This window comes from Thamnophis sirtalis, unplaced genomic scaffold, assembly GCF_051295495.1.
Source record: "Thamnophis sirtalis isolate CommonGarterSnake01/CBP01778 unplaced genomic scaffold, rThaSir2_p1.2 scaffold_3, whole genome shotgun sequence".
NCBI classification, from domain to species: domain Eukaryota; kingdom Metazoa; phylum Chordata; class Lepidosauria; order Squamata; family Natricidae; genus Thamnophis; species Thamnophis sirtalis.
The window spans coordinates 102,903,234-102,929,070 of NW_028261383.1; the positions used below are offsets into that span (position 1 = coordinate 102,903,234).

Below are 25,837 nucleotides of genomic sequence, written 5' to 3' on the forward strand. Positions count from 1 at the left end.
AAAAAACATCAGATATAGGTTTATGATCCATAGAAAAAAGGTAGGTTTTGGAAGATGGTAATTGAAAAGTGGACTAAAAGAACAATAAGCAAGCAAAATAGAAATCTTAAAGTAAATGTAAATGTATTAAATATTCATTCATAACCACGGTGTAACCCTGGCACTTCTATATTCAAATTAGCAACAAAGGATTTACTAAAAATGATCGATGATTGTGGGACCTCAGATCAAAATCTTCCCACTCATCTACTTGAGTAAAAGCTAAAAATGACATAAGGGAGTAATGATGCTATGTAACCAGTTCTTTGAATGCTCTAAACAGATTTAGAATTTTCAATTAGGCACACCAGTGCATTGCTATAATAATATGTACAAGGGCATTTGCTGACCTACAGACTCCAGCAAGGCAGGATAGAAACAACCATTAAATAATTTAGCTGTAGTTTAAGAGAGAAAGAACACAGAATTTGTATTTTAAAACAAGACATATCCTGTATTAGCTTTATTACTTAGCCTTCCCCAAAATAACTAAAAGGCATTTTGTTTTTCTTTTTAACACATAGCATTCTATAATATACATTCTTACCTTTTTGAAATCAAAAAGTTTCATTTATACTTTTCATTTCACTGTTCAAAAAGAACTATTTGTGCTCGGAGATCTAAGCATAGTGTCTGAATATGAATGAGCCTGGACTACTGACCTGACAGAGATACAGCATGAATATAAGCCGTGGCTTGAGAAGATTAGCTGTATCTTCAGAGACAGCAAGACTTTATTCTTGGGCTAATGGAAAAAAAAACCCCTCTTAAAAAAGGTTCATACAATCCATGCATAAATTTTTTTTTTTAATTTTATAAAAGTTACAGGAAGAAAAGGTGTCACATCATTAATTCCTCTCCTTTTAGCCACTGAAATTGTGTACTGCATTACTAACCATCTGTAGAACATGAATGCTTCTTAGATACAGGGCACACAACAAACAGTGTACAAAAAAGGATTTACCAGAAAAAGAGAAGATATTTTATTCAAGAAATACAAATTGATGGTACCAGCCATCTTTGGAAGCCACTACCATGAGGCAAATCGGATGTTAAACTTGAGTCCTTTGCTCAGCACACTACAAAAGAGTGTCATTATACACTGCCAGCTGCCTAGTGCATAATTGCTCGAAAGGCTGTCTCCAGTTTCTTGACATTCCCAGGATATGGAGAAGAGAGGCACAACAAAGGCCCTTGATAGAAGGCAATTTCATTATTTCAGTTAAAGCCCCAGAAATGGTTTGTATATCTGTGAGTTCAAATCAAAAAAACCAAAAATACTCATTTAAGCTGACTTCCATCTTTGGCTTGATTTAACTACCAGGAAAGAAAATGGGATGAAACAGATGCATTTTTACTATTCTCCATAAAAGCAATATTTGGATCTTCTATTTAACAGCATAGTTCTGGTTTGCAAACCATCTGCACTATTTCCAGAAATATTTACCCCGTGACCTTAATCAGAAGGCATGAACATAATTTTTCATGGATTGCTAATGCCATGTGGATAAACCCATCACTGTTGTTCAAAATTATGAAGCAAATTCTAAGGAAAAAAACCCCACTATTATACTTCTTAATTCTATACATTTACGGATATGCTTTCCAATAATTCCATCTTAAAATGAGATGGAGGGAAACAAAAGAGTTGAATTAAAGAATGAATAGTTTATGGCTACATCATTATTTTAAAAATCAGCCAACTAATCTTGAGAGCATGGATGCAAGCCAATAGAAATTGCTAGTATTAGTTTAATATTCTCTTGCTTTGAGTAAAATACTGAAAATGTAGATTGGTTCATTTCTGTATCTCCTATACACAGCATTTCTTTCTGCTATTTACATATTGTTTGGTAGAAATGTATTTTTAAAGCACACTTGGGAGGCATTTGTAAGTGAAGCACGTTGCTAGACTGATGAAGAAACTGCACTTCAAGGAAAGCTCCACATAATCGTAAGCAAACACTATGAATGCACAATCATGTAAAAATAAAACAAACATAAACATTGGTGGTGTTATAACATCAAAGTATTTCAAGTGATGTATATGATTATAACATTCAAAATTGAGGAAGAAAAAAAACAACACTAATATGCCAATGCTTCCAATGCACCTATGTGTCTGTCTTTTGTGTACACATCACACATATACATATAACTGTTGAATTAATTTATGTTTGGGTTTGGATCAGTGGTGGGATTCAAATAATTTTAACAACTGGTTCTCTTCCCTAATGATTTCTCCCAACAACCAGTTCATCAAACTGCTCAGAAAGTTAACAACTGGTTCTCCTGGAGTGTGCGAACTGGCTGAATCCCACCACTGGTTTGGCTGTTTAAAAAAATGAAAGCATTTCTGTAAAAACCTTTCTGCACCTTGTCAGTTGTTTAGATCATGTGTTATCAAACATCATATCCCAATGCTCTTACCATCTATGTATAAATCCTAATTATTTATGTAATGAATTGAGAAACCATACTATTAATAAAATGGAGGGATTTACCCATCAACTTATTTTTAAAACACACCATTTTTCTTATCAAATTATTTCTTGAACATCTCTTTAGAGATGAGAGAATTATGATGTTTATATGATCATTTCCTTAATCTTACAACTTTTCCCACAGCATGGTGAAGCAGTAAACATTGTCCATCTTATATTAATTTGTTGCTACGTTGTTGTACATAATGGAATACAAGCACTGCTACTGTCCTTTGTCTTTCAGACTATTGCAGAACAAGCAAAATATAAACTAGCCATAAACTAGCATATAGCATTGACATCTTTGCCAGACAAGGGTGCAAACTATTGGATATATTTGTAGCTTTAATTCAACAGCAAAATAATGTTAATTAGAAATGTTATGGAAATTTGATGTGGCTATTGGGGAAATTGTTGTTTGCTTTTGATAACTCAGCCAAATATTCTATCTTTATAATATATACTACCTTACATAGGAGTGGAGAGGGAGGCACATTTTGTAGACAATGAGCTGGCAGTGAATCGGAATCTGGACTACATATAAATTCAGTTTAATACAGTGCTTGCTTGAACTTCTGTTATTGCAGAATAACTGATTATTCTTGCAGATTAACAACATTAAAAGCCTATAGTAGTTGGCTTATTATTTCTTAAGAGTCGGATGATGGTGGTGATGACATATTATAAACTTCTGTGAGGCAGAAAAAGAAAGAAATAATAGACTCACCAACTCTTCCTTTGTTCTGAGAAACAATTTCTATTCAAAGTAAAAATTATTCATGATACGTATGAATTAAATGAGATATTAAATATCCCTTATTTATGAATAGAAGATCTTATATCAGTGCAAAAGAAGAAGTAATTAAATTATCATGCATCTGCCCCAAATTGATCTTTTGTTGGTGTTAATCAAATTCTAAGTTTATGGATATTCATTTTTTCTTTCAAAAGTATTCCATTCTAATTGTAAGAGTGGTATCCTTCATTTTTTTCAGGAAATGTCTTGCACTGTGCCTTCCATGCTGATTTATAAGCAGGTTAGAAAAAAAATGATCAGAGCATTAAAAACATTTGTCACAATGTGAATTCTGTTCATGAAAGCCCACTAGGGACTGTAGGAAATACATAAACTATTCTAATGTATTCTGGTGGTTGTTTCTTCAGAGCAATATGGTTACTGATGAGCACTTTACAGCTGACTATATTCCAGATGCTGTTTTTACAAAATTATTACAGTGATTCTAAAACATCTATAATCATGTTGGCCAGCATTCTTGGGCAGCTGTTGAGGATCCACAATTGAATCCTGATGCATCAACACTGAAAAGCATCAACTTCATTCTCTAAACAACAGGAAAACTCTTATCTCCATGAAGAGAAAAAGGAAAGGAAGTAGTGGATGTTCCTTACTCTTTTGATTTACCTATTAATTGACAACACTTATACAGGATAGATTTGCCTGTCATATTTTTCCTACAGCGAGTTGAGTGAATGCCAGTGATAGGAAGGAGCTGGTGCTTACTTGCTTTGTGCTGATTCCACCATGCCCATCCCCATATTTGTGGCAGCAGTACTGTAAATATAATTCACTGTGGGACATTCAAGAAAATTAATTTGATAAACTTGGTGAATACATAAAAAAGGGCAATAGTTACAAAAACCATCAGACTATATATACTTTCACTTTTTCCTTAATAGTTGCAATTTTTCTTCCTTTTCTAAATAGTCCTGGAAAAAATAAAAAGTGCTAAATAATAATTCTTGTCATAGTTTTCCTGATGTATAATCCAGTAACTTGCACAATATGTAGTGCATATTCCTTATCTAGCCACTGCCCAAATAAATGAAAATTCTAACAAAGTCAAAATTTAAATTTCACTTAAAGCACATCCAGACCTTGCTTCATATAGTGACAATAATAAAAGTATCGCTAGTGATGTGCAGTATTTTGAATTCATTCTATGACTGTTGGGCTCTTAATATTAATGGAACACCAACAACAGTTTCAGGAAAAGGGAAACTTAATCAACAATTTAAAAGTTACTGTTCATTGAATATTTCTATGAAAACATTTTAGTTGCTAAATGACCCTAATCCAGATCAAACAGTAATAGACAATGAGCAGAAGAGTTCTATAGTTGTGACACACGATACATTCATGTAAATATAAAAACTGATTTCTAAATGAAAAAAACGGGGGATAATGCACATTGTATCTTTTATAAAAAAATGAATTTAATTAAAACTTGAAATTCTGTAACTGTAAGGTCCATGTGCATAAAGAAAGATAAATTAGATTTGGTATTTAGCCAGCAAAGGTTGTGCCAGAAATGATGACATTACTACCAAGCACATGATCATGTCAGAATCAAGGAGCAGACCCAATGACAGGCTCCATTTTAAAATAACATTTGATGAATATGCCCATTGTTCTGATACACTTGATCAGTGCCATTCTCCAAACATATTTATTATTCTAGAGAGAATCATTACTAATTTTGCTCAAAGCACTCTTAAAGGATATACTGTACCTACTCCCTAAAGAATGTCTTACTTTCAGATTCTAAAGAGAAAATCTTGTATGATATTGCTAAGGTTCACATTGAGCTCTAGATAAATGACAACATCATTTAAAATCTATCAACTATAAAAGTTATAATCTATTTGCCACAGGCACTCTTTATACATTGTTAAATGCATAAGTACGAACAGGTGTCATGGAAGATAAGAGCACTTGAAAGATGCTCTCTTATTTAAACGTTTATGGGGTATATATGTTACTTTTACAAATTAAATGAATCCAGTCTTAATGCAATTTTCCATCTCTACAAATTATTTAGGGATTCAGGGAAAATAACATAAATATACATGCAATGCAGAATCCCCGAAAATGTACTTATGGGTCTAATGGTATATTTGAAAGATCTAGCGTTACACAGTCTATAATATTTTCACCTGCTAGTGAGGGGTTTTTCCCCCCAATCCTTTCTCATAATTTTCTCTCATTCTGTGTACAATGGCAGAGTATGTGTGTCTATGTGTGTGTACGTACATACGTACGTATATTTAATTTGAGTAAGAATAAAAACTGCAGGCTTGATTATGGCAAGAAAATACAAATATCTGTGGGTAAAAATGCTATCAAGCAAGACAAATTCTTATTAGAAAAGTGTATGAAACCAGCTTGTGCTTTTTCCTAATTAGTTCATTGCTATTTTTGAGGGTAAAGAAGGTTCAAAACCATTGTTTTAAACATCAGAGCTGAACATATTAAATAAAAGATGCCCTGTGCCTTTAATATTCTCAAGCTGGTATACTTTGAATAATTGATTTTTCACCAATCATAATAGTGTAAAATTATTTGACAGGCCTTTTTATTGGTGACAGGGATTTGTACGGCAAGTTTCCTTATAATGGGCAGCTTACATAGACAAGAAATTATGTATTTAATAAATTATTGCCTAATTTTTCCGAAGGCAGTATTTATACACCCTGAAGTCAGCCCTAGCACATTGCAATTTGTTGCTAAATCGGAATGTACCAAAATGTTTAGTAAAACCTGAATTTGAGAACATACCACTATTGGAGTGTACCTCTAGTCCTTTGCTACTCATTATTAAGCAGGAGTCTTATTGAGCCAGTAAATAAAACCCTAATAGAAACAACCCCTACAAATATCACAGCATGCTAGATTAACCAGGGGAGCTACAATGATCAGCTGAACTATAAGTGACACTGATTTCATGAAATAGTTGGATTTGGTTTAATCCTTTAAAAAGTGCTTTTCACTGTCATGGATCAATATATCACTTACAGTTCAAAGCACAGTTTTAGAATTATCCACCTTGAATTTCAGGCTCATTTTATCACAAACATTTTTCCATTTACTTTGTTAAGAGTGGTGTCAAGAAATACTAAATTGAACAAAGCCTCCAAGGATAGTTTAGAAACAGGGACTGTGTGTTTATACATAAGGTTTGTGTGCGCGCATATTTGCTCATGTATGTTTTTACCTAAACTCCATCACAGATGGAGGGTTTGCTCGTCTTTGCTTGGAACCAAACCTTTTGTAGGAGAGAATGGAAAGTGAAAAAGTTCCCACATAATAGAAGAGCAGGGAAAGGAAAGAAGAGGCATATAGGCAAAAATCAGTTCTCCACCAAGACAGGATTTGTTAAGGGCTGGCTCACAATTACTTGCACCACATAATCCCTTGGTATTTTCAGTTCCTCCAGTTTCATTTTGTCTGCGAGTGGCCGTCCTGAAAAAAACCATCGCTGACTTCTAGGTTCTACGCCTTCCACTGTGTGTAATCGTCTCTTCATGTGATACACAGTGTCCATACTGCGAACCACAAGTTTGAGGTCTTTGCCTGTTGAGAGGCGTAAACGAAGCTGGCATTCGTGACCGGAGTTAGGCGGAGGATCCGGAAAATCCAGAGTCTCTAGATCACCCTTCTCTTCTATCATGTTGATGGGTTGGGCAAGGCAGTAGACAGGAAGCTGGTATCTGTTTCCCAGTTCATCATAGCACTCCGTCAAAGCACCTTTAGAAGAAAAGGAGAGGGGGGGGAGGAGCTGAGTAAATAACACATTAAAAAAAAATAAAGTAATGTTGCATTTTTTAAATTACTTGAATTTTTTTAGGCACAACATACAGAAGGCAACTTTTATCCTTCATCCTCTTCTGAATTAAAAGGATTTTCTAGTATTAAAAGTGAATGTATATGTTATTTTTGAAAAAAAAAAGATTAGTTTATCAATGGCAAGTTGTAAGCAATGAATGTAGAGGAAGTACAACCATATTGACCTTTGTAACTAGTTCTGTTAGAACATATAGTATGTTACCATATATTTCAGACTATAAGACGCACGGGAGTATAAGATGCACCAAGATGTTGAACAGGTAAATAATAAAAAAGTTTTTGCCTTCCCCGGCCCCCAGGAGCACTCTGCAGGCATCCCAAACCCACAGGATGTCCAGAGAGTTTGGAAGGAGGCCTGCAGAGTGCTCCTGGGGACTTGGGAGGGCAAAAACAGCCTTGTTTTTGTGAAAAACAGGCCTGTTCGTTGCTCATTTTTGCCCTCCCTAGCCCCCAGGAGCACTTTGCAGGCCTCCCAAACCCTCTGTGCGTCCATTTTTGCAAAAATGTGGGGTGGGGTTTCAGGAGACCAAAAATACTATACTCAGTGTGTAAGACACACCCAGATTTTCACTCTCTTTTGGGTGGGGAAAGGAGCATCTTATACTCTGAAAAATACAGTAATTTCAAGCCTTGCTCGCCTACACAGGTTATTTTAATTTGCTTTTAGCATCCTAGGAGTATTTATCATATTCAGAGAATATGAATAGGCACAGTATTATCAATTACAGAAAATGTATATCATAGAACACTCTTTATGTATTTTAAGTGGCAGCCTGTCCATTGAAAGCTTGATTATATCAGGCTCTGATTTACATATAAAGAAAAAAAAGGTCACATTTCACAATGCTGAAGTATATGAAATTACTGTGCCATCTAAAAAGTACATAGATAGTTCTCAACTTAGGATAACACTTGAGACCGGAACTCCTGTTGCTAAGCAATGCAATTGTAAACGGAATGCCACAACTGTTTGGCAAGACAACTTCCTGCAGCTTCCCAGAACCAAGTTAATGGAGAAACTGGCAGGAAATTGCAAGACCCAGGCAGCTGATAAGCAGGCTAGCAGGCAGGTAAATGGTTATTGCTGGGTGGAAAGTGGAGGAAATTGCAAGGGAGTACATGAGAGGATGACGTGAGGAAGCCATGGCAAGACTCAGGGAGAGTGTATGGGGGATTTAAGGGAGATGTAGTGAGAATCAAGGAGGGTGCACAAGGGTGAGAGAGAAGTGCAGAGAGGCTCAGGGAGGGGGAGATTTATCATAACAAACTGTGACCTTCCCTACCAGCTTCCCCATTGACTTTCTAAGGAAGCTGACAGGGAGGCCGTGAATGGCAATCACATCATTGCAGAGGACTGCAACAAATTGCGAATGTGAGCCAGTTGCCAAGCACTCAGAGGTAGCAATCATGTGACCATGGGAATGTTGCAATGATAAGAACTCAGAGGATTGGTCATATTCATCATACTTTCAACACCATCATAATGTTGAACTGTTGCTGAAAAAAATAGTAGCAAGTCGAAGACTATGTTTTAAGGTGTTTATTATGTAAGTATGTATTATTTACATATAAGGTGGTGCAGTGGTGCAGTGGTTAGGGTGCAGTACTGCAGGCCACTTCAGCTGACTGTTATCTGCAGTTCAGCGGCTCAAGGTTGGCTCAGCCTTCCATCCTTCCGAGGTGGGTGAATTGAGGACCCAGATTGTTGGGGGCAATATGCTGACTCAATTTGCTAAAAATCTATAAACCGCTTAGAGAGGGCTGAAAGCCTTATTAAGCGGCATATAAGTCTAATAAATAAATAAATAAATAAATAAATTTAATTATTTAATAGATTAATATCTATTGATGCAAGGTATTTCATCTTAAATAGTCATGTGTCTTAGTAAATATGTTCTAGGCTATGAGATGTATTATTATGTTTACCCAAAAGGAAGATTTGAAATTTAAAATGGCCATCTCCTCCACAGCCCCTGCAAGGAAACATTAAATAGATTCACCCCCTTTTCACATGTACATATCCTCAGCAAATGTAAAATGTCCCTTTTGTTTTAAAGAGGGGGGAAAGGAATGACTTCAGAAAATAAAAGACTATTCCAATACTGTTTTCAAACTTTGGTTTCTTTCCTGCTCTGTTTCTAAAGATATGAAATTTGGCTCTTGCTTGTTTTTAAAATATCTTGCATGACACTATATGGTGAGCATAAGATGACAATACTATTAGCTTTAACACGTTCTCATTATTGCATTATTATCTGGAGTTTTAAATATTTCTGTTGATAATTACTGAATTGGTTTCGCTATCCACAGAACATTGAAACTCACCAGTCTATAAAGTAATAGGGGCCACCACGTTATGTTAATTCCTAGTAAAACAAATAAGGTATGGCCTAAATTAGTGAGATTTGTTGTTATTGTATTAAAAATAAGGCTCCCCTGAATTTTGAAACATGCTAGAGCTTCAAATTTGTGCATGACAATCTAGTTTTTTGAATTTCCTCAATTACTGATTTTATTTGAGGCTCTTTGGCTCATTAACTTCAAACATTTAAGACATCCAAAATACCAAATAAGTTTACAAATAAGTTTAACACTTCTTTTAATTTCTCTGTTTTTATTGTTGTAAGCCACCTAGAATAGCCCCATGGCAAGATAGGCAGCAAATACATTTAACAAATAAATAATAAAATAATACTGTGGGAAAAATGCAAAATTTGACAAGTAACAAATAAAGCAGGGCGGAAATTGAATATTCAGCAGGTCTTTAGGTGAGCTTAATTTCTTTCTGGAAGAGAATTTCAAGGAAGGTATATTAAGAAATATATATTAAAACAAGGCAAATGTTATTTTTATACAATCTATGGCCAGAATTGAGAAGGCTGATACCCTATGTTGCTCAGTTAAAATTTAATAAATGCTACCAAAAAACGATAAAGGAAAACTGAATTTGCATTTTCAACAGCTGACATCTTAAGGATGTGACATTTATAGAGTCAACTTGAACCTTTGTAAAAATGAAGCAAGTTATTAATTTGACATATTTTAAATATTAAAGACTCAAAGGAAAAAAGCAATATTTATTAAAAATATAATAATAAATGGCAACGACTTGTACAGCCCCTCATCATATATATCATAATCCTGAGAGCTTCATATAAACGTTAAGATTATAAAAAAATACAACAGAAACTAGCAGCACCACAAAGGCTTAGAAACAACTGATTGGTTGTGGAATATACTATAAACCCCATATTATGGTATATTTTATTTTTTTAGCATTATGAAATTCCCATCTGTTTTTACAAGCCAGAAGAATGATCATTCAGTACATATAACAACTGATGAAAATTTGTAGGTCTAAGGATGTTTGAGAACACTGAGAGAAACCAAAAATGTACTAAATCCATTTAACTAGATTCAAGATAAATGAGGTTTGTTCAGTTGGTTGTGACAGACAAAAGTTGTCTATGCTTATATAGTTCACAAGTTTGGCCCATTTAAATTAAATACCTATATTATGAAACTGTCTCTGGCTCATGTCAGAGTGAGCCTAAACAAGTCACTTTTCTCCTTTTCTTGTTCTCTGTGCTTCTGCATGCAAGATCCTACAGTTCCAAGTTCCTTCCTTCTTATTTAACAGTGACTGATATTACAAGAAATAAAATATTGGGGAAAATGCAGATAGTCCTTGACTTTCGACCAATTGTTCAGTGACTGAAATTACAAGTGCTGAACAAAGGGACTTACGACTCCTACCTGAATTTACAGCCACTGCAGCGCCTTTGCAGTCATAAGAACAAAATTTAGGTGCTTGGCAATTAAACCAAGCCATTACAGTTGACTGCAGGGACTCCTTATCATCACCCTCCTGCATAGCATTTTTAGGTGCCATAACATTATGAAATATTATGAATTATAAGAAAAGGGACTGAAGGAAAAGGTTATAGTACTACTATGGCTGAAAACTTAAGGTTCATGAAATATGGAGCTAATAAAACTAGCGCCACTAATTCATCATATTCCATATATGTCTTAACAGTTTTCTGAGAGGTGATTTGCAATTCATTCTAAAAAAGCAGAATCCATGACAGAGTTGTCAGCTTGTACTGTTCAGAAATAAATATAGGGAACAGATTTCCTGACACTTAATTTATTTTCCCTGCATTGATAATAATTGGAGAAAAGAAGAATGCCAATTCTATTTTTTGATCATCTTGTGCAAGAAGATGAGAAAGCTTTGCGTTTGGGTACCACAGCTGGTACATTTCCCACAGAGTTCATTACTTGAGTACCAATTACAGAAAATAGATACTAGCAGAAGTTCTCACTAATATAGGGCTATTTCTGACAGCTCTTAAAGAGCGTTGAAATGAAAGTCAGCAATATTCTAAGATTTCTGAAAACATTTCACAAAGTCTAGGCTGAATCTTGTTTTGCAGAGATGCAACGTAATATTTATTTAATCAATACACCAAGTAATGATCTATTGTAATGTCAGAGGTCCTTTTCTTAGAGTAGGAATCCTCAAACTTGTGATATCATGACCTCCTAAAATGACAAATGAATTTGGCAAACCATCTCAGAATAAAATGATCAGGATTTGGTTTGTGCAAGCAATCATTTATTAAAAGATACATAGCTGTTATATATCTTAGGTTTTTCTGTTACCATGAAACAAACCCTTTTTCATTTTAAATAGCTAGAAATTAAAAAAAAATATTGATCAAATATTGAACTTCACTAACAAATACACAGATACTCTAAAGATTTAGATATATAAGATTTATATACCACACCAGAAATCACCAGCCACTGCTTACCTATCCACCTATCACTGTGTAGCTTGACAGATGGCCACACACTGAAATCTTACCATCTCCCAAGTGGCGTTCCAGGTTTTATTCCCCATTTTCTCTGAACAAACTCTCAGCATAACATGAGTTTTGTGTGGGCAAAACAGGAGGTTTGTCAAAATTCACTCCATAGTTGTGTCCTCTGCCTTGTCAGTATAAGGAAGTAAGCAGGAAAGTTTGGGACAATGCATTGACTTTGCCTGAGCAAGATAATCAGTTTTATTTTATTTTTTATAGCTCCCAGGGTTCCACCTGAATTACAGTATAAAGTGAGATTAAAGAGATTCTCTAGGTATAGGTTCGTTGAATTATTATATTTTAATGCTGATATATTAGCAACATGGTTTTAAAATTACCCCAAAAATAAATAAAAATCATCTCTAGATTCGACTCAATGGCTATTAATCCTTAATGACCTGTAGTTGCCTATTAAGTTTTATACTTTGTTGTGTTAAATACCTATTTATATGCTTTTAATAGAATGTTGAAAAACACTTCAAATGCATAACGTATCTGAGATTCAACCTGAAGTGGAAGCTACACTTAGACAAATGATTGTTGGATACTGGAAAACATGAACTTCAATCCCATGAGCTAGATTTATTTCAGTCATTATTTTCATTTTAGTTATTATTTTCTCTGCTTCACATAGTTAATCACGACAGCGCTCTCTCCTTGATCCATTGGCCATTCAAGTAGCTTTAGCAAAGAGAATCTACACTGAATAGAGGAGAAAAAAATCCCAGGAAAGTATTTACTTGCCACTTGAGACACATGTCTATCTTGGGGGCATGAAAGTAAAAGAAGTCGACTGAGTAATTCACAAATTCTTCTTTACAAATATCCAGGTGCAAAACACACTTTTGCATATAGTACGGTGGTGGTTTCCCAATCTCTTTTTGGTTCTTTGAAAGCTTCAAAGTTTCAGTACCATCTATTATGCATCCGCCAACAAAGAAAAAAAAAAGGAGCCCTTGTAAGAAAGAGAAAAAAGTTGTCCATATTGTTATATGTCAATTGAGACTTTAAATTAGAGGATTTAAAATAAATTAAAATCTAAATTCAACCATTAAAATCAGAACCGTGTTTGCGGATCCATTGTTATTTAATAGTTCTTTGGTACATAAAACCTTTTTACTCTGAAGTTCAAATGTAATTATAATTAAATACTTTGTTTTAGTACGTATTTCACTGGTTTTAAGATGTCCACTGTACAGTACTGGCATTCTAACAAATATTTTGATTATATATTTCTGAATATAATTACTTTTTGTTTAAAACAATAAAACTGCCAAAACCCGTAATCACCAAATTTGCTTACAAATTCAGTAGTTTATGAGGCTGTTACACCCCCCCTCCAAATCTAGATCTAATGCTGTGTATTTATCTATGGAGAATGAATTTCAGAACAACATTTTGTAATTACTGGGACCACTGGTAAATCAAACTAAAATTCCTCTGTGCAATAAAAACAGTAAATTGCTCCCATTCCCACCACTGCTGGATGTCAGAAGATGGGCCTTCTATTTGCAGCAGGGAGCAACTTTTCCCACCTCATGTTTTATGAGAATGTTCACAAAAAAATGCAAATATATATCTAATTAATTCTACTTTGTGTTTGTGTGTAATTTATCATTCACATTGCTACATCTAATTTCCCTGGCAGGATATTAGTGCAATATTATCAGCTTCAAAAGCTAACAGCTGTGCCATTTTATTAAGCTTTCCCCCCTCCTGTTTATATCATGGAAGATCAACTCAAAAGTCTTTAAAGCACATTCCTTGTTTTTTTCAGATAATTAATTTACATGAAATTAAGTTTGTGATCATTCAACCAAGTAAGCACAATCAACCATCATTTATCTTAAGAAGAAACAAATAAAGATTTATAATCTCTAGAAACCTTACAAACTGCATGTACAAATCATGAGGTAAAGTTACAAAATATCAGAACTATTCATGAAATCTTTGTAGAACTTCAGCATTTTTATTAAAGCCTAATTTTAATTATTAAGACCCATGGACACTATTCAGTATAACATTGAGATAAATATTCCTCGTGTACACTTTATTACAAAAATAAACAATACTAATAAAACAATTTTTTTTCCATACAGTACAACAAAATAAAGTCTCAGGATTCCAACTAGACTAACAGAAACCCAGTAAGAACTGTTTAGAATTCACCGATAGAAAAAATAATTAGGAATGTAAATTTCTTTTCCTAATCTCCATAACAGTAAATTATATACTCTAATTACTATAACTCACTTTTGATTTAAGACAATTCTCAAGGTAGATAATAAAATTCTGCATCAACGCAGTTAAAATTTGAAATTGTGAATAATAACAGCAACCCGTTATTATTTTTAAAATTCAACAGCCTGATGTACAATGATCAGATCTGTCACTTTGACAATACCTGAACTTTATTGCAGGAGTCAGCAATGTAGAGCAGATGGCCTGCCTCCTGTCTTCCCAGATTCATGTCTCTCCAGAACTCCCTCTTAGTTGCCATCAATTTGCAGTAACAATGCCAAGCTGCTATGATTTGTGGCAAGGTAGGCACAGCTGAAATTCTGCTGCAGAAGAATTAGAAAGATTCCCTACTTCTAAAATAGCAACTTGCTATTTGGAGAAGGGCAAAGCTTGCTGTTGATTGCTTACTAGATGCTTAGCATACTATCAAAAATTTCTGACAATGTGAAGCACCTTTGAGAAATCCGAGTAGTAAAGAATCTCCGTTGCATAAACATACTTTCTCTTGCAATCATTATAAAATCTATGGACTTTTTGTTCCTTCTATCTTTCTCCATTAGTTAATAATATTTTGATTTTTTTTTTTGATTTTATTTAACATTTATAGGCCGCCCTTTTCCCTGAGGGGACTCAGGGCGGCTTACAATAGTAAGGGAAGGGGAGTGAAAGACAAAATACAGAAAAAAAAAATGTGAGATAACAAAAAGTACTAAAACACAAAATTCACTCAGCATTCGGGAGGGGCAAGAAAATTTATCCCCAGGCCTGACGGGCTAGCCAGATCTTAAGGGCTGTGCGGAAGGCCTGGACTGTGGTCAGGGTACGAATCTCCACGGGGAGATTGTTCCATAGCGTCGGAGCAGCAACTGAGAAGGCTCTCCTCCGGGTGGTCGCCAGTCGGCACTGACTGGCGGATGGAATACGGAGGAGGCCCGCTCTATGCGATCTGATGGGACGCAGGGAGGTTATTGGCAGGAGGCGGTCTCTCAAATAGTCAGATCCACTACCATGGAGCGCTTTATGGGTGGTAAGTAAGACCTTGAATTGCACCCGGAGATCTACAGGCAGCCAGCGCAGCTCGCGGAGGATAGGTGTTATGTGGGCGAACCGAGGTGCGCCCACTATCACTCGCGCGGCCGCGTTCTGTACTAGCTGAAGTCTCCGGGTGCTCTTCAAGGGCAGCCCCATGTAGAGCACATTGCAGTATTCCAGCTTAGAGATCACAAGGGCTCGAGTGACTGTCGTGAGAGCCTCCCGATTCAGGTAGGGCCGCAACTGGCGCACCAGGCGAACCTGGGCAAATGCCCCCCTGGTCACAGCTGATAGATGGTGATCAAAACTCAGCTGTGGATCCAGGAGGACTCCCAAGTTGCGGACCCTATCTGAGGGGTATAAGTTTTGTCCCCCCAGCCTGATTGATGGTACGGTGGTCAAATTATTGGGAGGAAAACACAACAGCCACTCGGTCTTGTCTGGGTTGAGCACCAGTTTGTTTGCTCTCATCCAGTCTTTAACAGCTTGGAGTGCTTACAAGCTATGCTGTTGTTTTTGAAGTCTCCCCTCTTTCTCTTTCATAGACATATAAGGAATGTAATCTCACCGACTGGAATAAGATACATAAAGCTCAGAGAGACATTTATCAGAGAGATGTTGAGTGAATAATTACAGAATCAAATTTGATAGAAAACAAAATGGAAATGATCATCGGCAGCCTCTGGCTCATGTTGGAAAGAAAAAGGACTGGACTTGGTTAATATTTTTTGGGTTTTATGTGTTATATTTTTAAAATGTTTTTTAATGATTTCTGTGTTTTTTTTCCCAATTTTAAATCTTGAAAGCTGCCTTGAGTCATGGCAGCAAGATTGATCACCATATACATTTAATAATATTTATCAAATTTAGAGACTACCCATCTCATAAATAGAGTGTCTCTGGGCCGTGTAAAATTAAACACATAAATAATGTATAAAAATATTAGATTTCAATAGGAGATGGTTAAAAGAAGAATAGAATTAAAGTTTAAACGGTGGGGGAAGGTCTCTTAGGTGCTAACCAACTCCAAGTTTGTCTGCTTCTCTGAGAATCCCAAGTGGGCAAAGCCAGGTGTTCAAACTCTTTTGGAAAGGGAGGAACACGGGGGCCCAACTCACCTCTCAGGGGAGGACATTCTAAAGGCAGACAGCAGCAGAGAAGACTCTCATTCTGGAAACTGCCAGTCAAAACTCTAACTGACAGGGTCTGTAACATGGGTGAGTGGGATGGATAAATGTAAGGGGAAGAAGACAGTTCTGCAGGTATCCTGGCCCCATGACATGTAAGCAAGGTGAAATTCAGCAGGTTCTGGCGAACCAATAGTGAAAATTTTGAGTCGTTTGGAGAACCGGCAAATACCACCTCTGGCTGGCCCAAGGGTGGGGAGGGAATGGGGATTTTGCAGTATCCTTCCCCTGGAGTGGGGACAGAATGGAGATTTTGCAGTATTCTTCCCCTGCCACGCCCACCAAGCCATGCCCATAGAACTGGTAGTAAAAAAAGTGAATTTACCATGTAAGGCTTTAAAGGTGATAACCAACACCTTGAATTGGACCTAGAAACAAACTAGGCAACCAGTGCGGCTCATGCAGTGAAGGTGTTATATGTGTCATCCTTGGGGAACCCAAAATTTCATGAGCACGCACATTCTTATCAGCTGAAGCTTCTGGATACTTTTCAAGGGTAGCCCCATGTAGAGTGTGTTCCAATAATCTAAGCAGGAAATGACCAAAGGAGAGTGATTGAGAGAAAGCCTCCCTATCCTAAAATATTTGGAGACAGATGGTTAGATAATCTTAGGTTGCAGGCTAGACTAGGAAGTTGAAAAACCCTCTGGAAGTCAGTATAAAATCAATTATATATGCCAATAAAATTGTATGTTGTATCTACATTGTACATGTAGATATTAGAAATCAAGCTTGATGTTTTTATGTAAAGCAGAAAATGGGACAACAGAATTCCAGCCTCATGTTCAGCTTTGGGAAAGTAGGATGGTAGTTCCTGCTGCCACCATCAATCTTCCAATGAGCACCCACCTGGCACTTATCCCTTAATCTTAGTAGTGTGAAACAGAGGTTTCAAAATCTGCATTACCTTTCTAAATTTAATGTCAAAATATTAAACCTGAAATATTTCCTCTAAGCCCCTAGCTCATAGGCACGTGGCTAGAAGATACAGCCCCTTCTTCTGTCTTGGGGAAATAAAACAATCTCTTTAGAAATAAATAAAATCAAACTTTATTAAAAACATAAAAATATAAAAAGTAAAAAAAAACATTTTTAACTTTACAGATTAAAATACAAACATTCAATATTGAAATAAGAAGTTACAGAGCTGTTCAAATCAGGGGATACAGTAGCTAGAAACTGAATTAAACAGGAAACATAAATAATAAAAATAATAATACAAGGCTCCAGAGTCCACAAGATGGTGTCGATCTACAAATCTGTGAAAGATCTCTGAAAAGCCACTGGAATGATTCCAATTTATATTACATGTCACAAAATGAATGAATGGGAGGAATGAAGAGTGGGAGGGCGCGGAAAGGAGAAAATTCCCTCATGCATAAATTGAGACATGATTCAAAGCTGACTTTGAAAAATCTGATCTCTCTCTCTCTCTCTCTCTCTCTCTCTCTCTCTCTCTCTCTCTCTCTCTCTCTCTCTCTCTCTCTCTCTCTCTCTCACTGACTGACTCACACACCCACACACACACACACGCACGCACGCACACCAGAAAATTACACTTTAACATAACACAGTAACATGTCATAAAAGTATGGTGTAAAATTTCTTGCTTGAGCATATCTAGTCATATAGAAAAATATTAATCTTGCAGTTAAGATTCTCTGTTATCTCTTATACGGTCATCCCTGGTATCTTGGAATTCTAAAACTCAGGCAGAAGCTATGGGAAAATGTTAGTTTACATTCTTTCCCAATGTGGTTCACTGTTTCTCTTGAGTTATATCCTTCATTTTAAAAAGGATCAAGATGCTGTTATCTTCAGCACTTGGAGGGGCAGGACGATCTGATCTGTGTTTGTAACAAAGAACATCCTTCACTTGAGAAGAATGTGGATTGTGCAGCTGGCATATAAGGTGTAGCCTGGCTACATTTACAACAGAAATATAGGACTTAATTTGTAGCTTGCTTTTAATTAACAGAAACAAAATCTGCACAGAAATCCACAAAGGCAACGGTTTCCTTTTGGTATGTTTTTCATGCTTATTTATCAGTTGATCCAATACAAGACCATGATCAATTGAGTGTCCTGCTAAAATCCCTGCCTGTTGCTCTCAAGCACATTGTTATCAATGACCCAATTTTCTAATTTATTAGCTAGATATTTTGCATACATTTTAGTTGTACAGATTAATTGTCTATACTCCCTGAGTGGCTACATCACCTTTTCCATATATTGTGATCACTGTTCTTATATTTCAACCCTGGGGAAGTTCCTAAGAGAAATTAATATTGTTAAAGAGCTTAACCAAAATAAGTTTCTACCAAATGATATTAGCTTTTAATAAATCATCAGGGACATAGTCTTTTTCTGGGGCTTTGCCTGATGGCAGTACCAGGATCAGAGATTTGGTTTCTTTATTATTTTCTAGGCAAATAATCTAGTATAACGGTTCTCCTTTTCCTCTTTGGATACTTTAATCTTTATGATGTTCTTAGCTTCACCCAAATTGGCATTTGCTAGTTTCCAGAACAACGTTTTGTCTTTAGAATCTATGACAGTCAAGAATGAATATCAATGAGTCATTTATTACATTCCATTATCTTCCTAAGCAGTTCTATGAATATCCATGAGGAATCACTATCTTCTGTTCTTCTTGCCAAATTCCTAACCATACAACATGTTGTTCTACAATAAACCAGTGGCCAGGTTGTTCAAACTTAATTTAGAGTTGTCCTGACTGTTACTGATTTTCAATGTTTGTTGATAGTAACTTCCAAAGGGAGGGAGCTACCACGGAGACGTGACCCGACAAAAGGGCGAACGACAAAACCACGCCCGACTAAACCGCGTCGCTGATGTCATCAACGCGGCGACAACAGCCAGCGTGGAGAAAGAAGAGCGCTTTAAATAGCGCTTTGAAAGAAAGCCGATTCAACTTAAGGTAAGGGTTAGGTTTAGGGTTAGGTTAAGGATTAGGGTTAGGTTTAGGGTTAGGTTAAGGGTTAGGGTTAGGTTTAGGGTTAGGTTAAGGGTTAGGTTTAGGGTTAGGGGTTAAGTTTAGGTTTAGGATTGACAGCGTGCGTCTGTCCCCGGGCTGTTGTCGCCCTGTTGATGACGTTAGCGACGTGGTTTAGTCGGGAGCGGTTTTGTCATTCGCCCTTTTGTCGGTGAACCCCACGAAGAATGCCCGTCTTCTGGGTCCCACCAGATGTACCTTCTTAGGAGATGGGACCTGTAACATTCCTTGCTTTCCTGCTCTAGTGGATTGGGACGAGACACTCCCTCATATGACTCGTCCCCAAGCCATGAAGGGCTTTAAAGATGCAAACCTTTCAATTTCTTTTACTCTGTCTTCCCTCTGAGCAAACCAAGATAAAGATTCATAAATAATTAGCTTTAGATATGAATCTACAAAAGAGGATAAATATAATTTAAGAGCTGAAGACTCATGTATGTTGCTCTCACTCTCTACATCCAGTGAAAGTGAAGACAATAAATGTAGGCATGTCTAGTGATTAGGATGGCTTATGGAACTTTTACAATTGTGAATATAAAAGGAGAGGAGGGTAAATAGCATGAATTAACAAATGAAACAAAATGCTGTTATGAAAATGAAACAAAAGAATGTCATAGATGTGAATGAAGATAGTCTGAGCATATGAAAAAGAGCTGATAAATACATGTACAGAAATGGAGGTATAAGTTTAATTATGAATGAAAGTGCCAAACTTTATCCCAAATGAAGGTTGTAGGTATATGTGAAAGCAGAAATACATAGGTTGGTGATACATGCAAATTACTCTCCAGTGAAAAAGGCTGTGGATTAGAAAAATAATGTAGATATGGAAGTATTTAATATAACTAATGATAGAAAGATACTGCATAATGCGTACAAAGAGAAAAAAAACTAATTATGTATTCAAATGTAATCAAAAAGAAACATTTAAGATTTTTAAAAAGCAAAAAGGCAGTGTAGTTTTGATGAAATAAGAAAATGGGAGAACAGGGATGAACAAAAGTCTTTTTACAGAATAACTATAATTAAAAATAGATGTGATTAAATGATTTGGGATGAAACTGAAATGATAATGAATAAAACTAATGTTATCTATAGTAAAGTCTAAAGAAATGATGAAGTGTAGGTTTTGAGAATGTTAACTAGAAAATATTAAAATATGTATCTAACATATTTTTCGGAGTATAAGATGCACCTTTTTCCTCAAAAAAGAGGCTGAAAATCTGGGTGCATCTTATATATCGAATACAGCAATTTTTGCCTCCTGAAGGCCTGCCCCCCATGCATAAGGTGGCGCAGTGGTTAAATGCAGCACTGCAGGCTACTGCTAGATCAGCAGGTCAGCGGTTCAAATCTCACCGGCTCAGGGTTGACTCAGCCTTCCATCCTTCCGAGGTGGGTAAAATGAGGACCCAGATTGTTGGGGGCAATATGCTGACTCTCTGTAAACCGCTTAGAGAGGCCTGAAAGGCCTATGAAGCGGTATATAAGTCTACTGCTATTGCTATTGCTATTGCTATTGCTATACCCTTATGGAGGCTTTCAAAGAGCTCCTAGGGACTGGGGAGGGCAGAAATGAACAAAAACCAGGCCATTCTTTTGTATTGTATTTGTATTGTATTTTATTATTTGTATGCCGCCCTTCTCCGGGAGGACTCAGGGCGGCAAACAATTCAAAGGGGAAAAAAAAGGGAACATAAAAGACAAAATACAAATAATAAAAGTAGACAACAGTCGCACAACCATACATGTCGAGAGGGGAGGGAACTCATCACCCCCAGGCCTGCCGGCAAAGCCAAGTTTTGACGGCTTTTCGGAAGGCCTGGAGAGAGGTGAGGTTCTGAATCCCTGCGGGGAGTTCATTCCAGAGGACCGGAGCTTGCCCCTCCAGCCCCCAGCAGCACTCTATAAGCCTCCATAATGCTATGCATGCAATTTTTTTTGACAAAAAACAGGCCCGTCTTTGTGAAAAACGGACCGTTTTTTGCTCATTTTGGGCGGATCCACTCCTCCAGGAGCACTCTGCAAGCGCCCATAAGGCTATTCATGCCTTTTTTTTTAAAGGCCCGTTTTTGTGGGGGGAAAAAAGGCCCATTTTTGGGAAGTTTGCAGAGTGCAAAAACTCCCCCTCCCCTTTGGGAAAGCTCTTGATGAGAACTTTCTGATGAACAACTGATTGATGAGAATTACATTGATCAAGTGCTGTACCAGTAGAAACAAAGTCTTAGATGCTGCAGCGATTTCCTTCTCCAGCACATGGATAAATACACCTGGAAACAACTACCTACCTACTACCTACTCTCTCTCTCTCCCTACCTACCTACTGCATTTCTCTCTTTCTCTCTCTCTATCCCTCTATCTACCTATCTACTCACGAGACTGCCTACTGCCACCGTTAACCTCCCACCATCCAGTACGATCCCACAGAGTTGGCCTCCTCAGGGTGCTGTCGGCGAGAGTCAGGGAGAGTCTTCTCTGTGGGAGCGCCTTCCCTTTGGAATGACCCAACCTCCAGTCCTTCCAGCACGCCCTAAAAAGTTGGCTTTTTTAGCAAGCCGGCCTGGCCTGAATAGAATAAAATAAATTATTAATTTAAAATTGTCAGTTTTTAATTTAATCCTAAATTTGATGTAAATTGTCAATGGAAGGTTATTGGATTTCCTATTTAATCTTTTTTAACTTTTGTCATATGTGTTTTTATGTTGTACGCTGCCGAGTCTTTTGGGAGAAGGGCGGCATATAAGTCCAATAAAGTCCAATACGCTGCCGAGTCTTTTGGGAGAAGGGCGGCATATAAGTCCAATTAAACCAAACCAAACTCTCTCTCTCCCCCTCTACCTACTCTGTGTGTGTGTGTGTGTGTGTATGTGTGTATGTATGTATGTATGTATATATATATATTTATATATTTTTATATATATATATATATATATATAGATATATATATATATATATATATATATATATATATATATATATATATATATATATATATATCTACCTACGTACCTACCTACTCTTTCTCTCTCCCTATCTACTGTATTTCTCTCTCTCTCTCTTTCTCTCTCTATCTCTCTCCCTACCTACATTCTCTCTCCCTACCTACCTACTATATTTCTCTCTATCTCTCTATTTCTCTTATATATATCCCTTTATCTACCTACATAACTACTCTCTCTCTCTCACCCTACCTACCTACTGTATTTCTATATCTCTCTCTATCCCTCTATTTACCTACCTACTTAAAAAAAAATTGCTTCTTCAAAACCTTGGTGCGTCTTATACTCCAAAAATACGCTAGTTTACTTTAGGAACGCCAGTGTGATTTGATTAACACATCTGTGAAGACTAAATCTATACATGAGAATTGGATGAATGCCATTGTGTTCCCCTACACAAAAAGAATGGTAGGGAGAATGGATGCAAACAAAAAAATACAGGGAGATCAGTCTGTTAACTGTCTTGGAAGATGCTTGGCAGAATTCTGATCAAATAATTATGATAGGAGTAATTTGAGCCAAAAAACTGTAGTGGGGTTTTGCACCAGGCAGGAGACATGCAAATCAGATACTTTATATTCAACATATCACTGACAAATGTATAAATGTGAAAAAGAAAGTCTACTATATTTGTTGTTTAAAGAAAAAGATATGATAAAGGGAATTTTTGACTTAAATGTAGTTGGCATGGTCTTCAAAGAGAAAGAGGTAAAAATTTGACAGAAGAGCATGCAGTGTATATGGTTATGGTAGAAGCAAGCACAGTTTACAAAAATAGTTATTAATGTTATAAATTAGATTTAGCTATGTTTTCTTTTATTTTCATGTCTTTAATTTCTTTTGATTACTATTTCTTACTCATTTTCCACCCTTTGCATAATATAGCTTACCTTGAAAGATAACTGCACAATTGGTGTGATGTACATTAATACTCTTAAGAATTTTAAAATCAAAGAATACTTTTTAATGGAATATTTATAAGTTATGAAAGACAATTCACTGAATTGCTGCAATTTTCTTCTGGAAAGTTATGTGACCTTATTTGTTTTATAAGAAAAAGAAGAAGAGCATGCTTACTATTTCTACTAATAAAAGTAAATAAATCCCAACTTTTAAAAATATTTATACACACACACACACACACACACACACACACATATGTATGCATATACCCAATATACCCCTCCCCTCCCTACCTTCAAACAAGATTAGCAGGCCTGCTGGCAAAACCATGCCTTCATGGAGTTTGGAATATGTGGGGGCTAACCTTATTTCCACAGGGAAGGGAGCCACCATGGAAAAGACCTTCTTTTTGGCCGCACTAAATAGACCTCTTTAATGGGGGATGGGGAAGGCACATAACATAACCCGCCTCTCTGATCTGTTGGGTTGGAGAGATATAAATGGGAATAGATGGTCCTTCAAATAACCTGGCCCCAAGCCGTCTAGGGCTTTAAAGTTAATGATCAGCAGCTTGAATTGGACATGGAAGCAAATCAGCATTTAATACAGCTCCCATTAGAGCGGTGCCACATGTGCAAATGTAGACTTGCACAAAACCATGCAGGCCCTGTATTTTGAACCAACTGAAGTTTCTGAGTACTTTTCAAGTGCAATCCCATATAGAGCGCGTTACAGTAGTCAAGACACTAAGGTATGGTCATGCATGATCTGTTGGTCCAGGGAAGGACGTAATTGGTGCACAGCCTACACTTGAAAAAAAACCCTCCTGGCCATGATTGTCGCTTGCTCCTTGAGCAGGATTCTTGAGTCCATGGGAACCCACAGATTGTGCACTAGTTCATCTGGGCACGGCAACCTCATTCAAAACCAAAGATAGTGATTCTCCATGAACCAAAGAACCCCAGACTCAGAGCCATTCTATCTTACCAGGGCTCAGTTTCAGCCTGTTGTTCCCATCCAGCTCTTAACAGACTCGAGGCATTGTGAGAGGGAGGTCATGACACTGCTTAATTCACCAGATATCATCCTTCCCTGGAAGGAAACAGGTCACCTTAAAGAAAGTGATTATTATCTGCAGATACAATTAGTGTGGAGAAGTGTTCATGTTTCACCCTCTGAATTGCCAGGAAGTAGGTTTTGATAACAGCTCTTACCTGTATTTGGGCAAGCATGTTTTTCAACTTCTGCTAGTGGTGCTCTAGATGTCTCTACGTCCATGTCATCTCTCTCAATTGCCATGGGTATGGGTGCAATCCTGTTCAAAGCCCCAGTCACCTCTCTATAACTAAGGATTTGGCAGGACTACACAGCAGATCTTCACTTATAATGCCCAGCTCTTTTTAAAACCCATCTGAATCCATCGGTTGTTGTGGGGGGGGAGGGGGGATTGATCTAGTAGGTCCTGCCACTCCGTGGAGAAGGTAAGGCTTTAAGGAAGCTCACCAAGCCACCAAGGTCAGATGTGACCATGACAAGGGGATGTAGGATAAGTCCACCAATTCCAGATCACAAAGGCACCGCTCCGACAAGAACACAAAATTGGTTGTTTGACCCTGGATGATCTGGGTCAGGCCCATGATGGTCCTCAATTCCATGAACTCCTACCCATGCCCAAGAGAACATAGAACAAAGTCCTCCGAAACTATGAATCTGGGAAACTCCATCTCCAGCCCTGCTGTGAAGTCCAAGAGATCAGGCAGGGAAGCTGCTACAGAGCAGGGAGGCTGGTACAGTAGCAATCCCATTTGGTTCCTCAAGTCCAACCTAAGAAAAAGGGCCCTCTTGGAGCAATGCCCCTGGAAGCTATCAGAGATTCTCCGATGAAAACAGCCCCACTGCCTCCCTACCCTCTAGTCTAGGCTGGTGCAACGCTCGATAACCAGCTAAGCACATTTCGGAGAGAGGAACCCCACCTCTGCTCTCAGTGACATCTTGGTGATGCAAGTGAAATCAGCCTTCTCAAATCATCAATAAGGCAAGCCTTATTACAAGCTGATCTGGCATTTAAAACCAGCAGTCTAAAACCAGGTAAAAATATTTAATTTAAGGGGCTGAAACACAAGATCAATACCATATTCCAAGGGCACATTCCCTCCAAGGTGACCTGCCCTTTGTCTCCTGCCATATTTCTCATTACCTGACACCACCGAAATACACTGCCTTATTCTGCATACGCTACCTGCCAATATTCTTGCAAACATATATACTGTATTTATTTATGTACAAAGTATTTTGAATTTTACTGACAACTGGTTGATTGCCAGGTAATTCTGATAAATTGTACTATGGTACCTCTGTAGCTTAATACCACATTATTAAAATCTGTAAAAATGAGGCATTTTTACATGAAATGCAGGGCAT

General features: G+C 37.1%; 1 protein-coding gene across 2 annotated transcripts in view; it reads right to left on the minus strand.

Moving 5' to 3' along the window:
- Nucleotides 1–834: 834 nt before the first annotated feature.
- UBTD2 (ubiquitin domain containing 2) overlaps nt 835–25,837 on the minus strand; it is a 79,399-nt gene continuing 54,396 nt past the window's right edge. For both annotated transcript variants that reach the window (XM_014063234.2, XM_087709629.1), the window contains exon 3: nt 835–7,068. In XM_014063234.2, the coding sequence (XP_013918709.1) occupies nt 6,671–7,068 (398 nt within the window). In that variant the 3' untranslated portion in view covers nt 835–6,670. The remainder of the gene's footprint in view (nt 7,069–25,837) is intronic.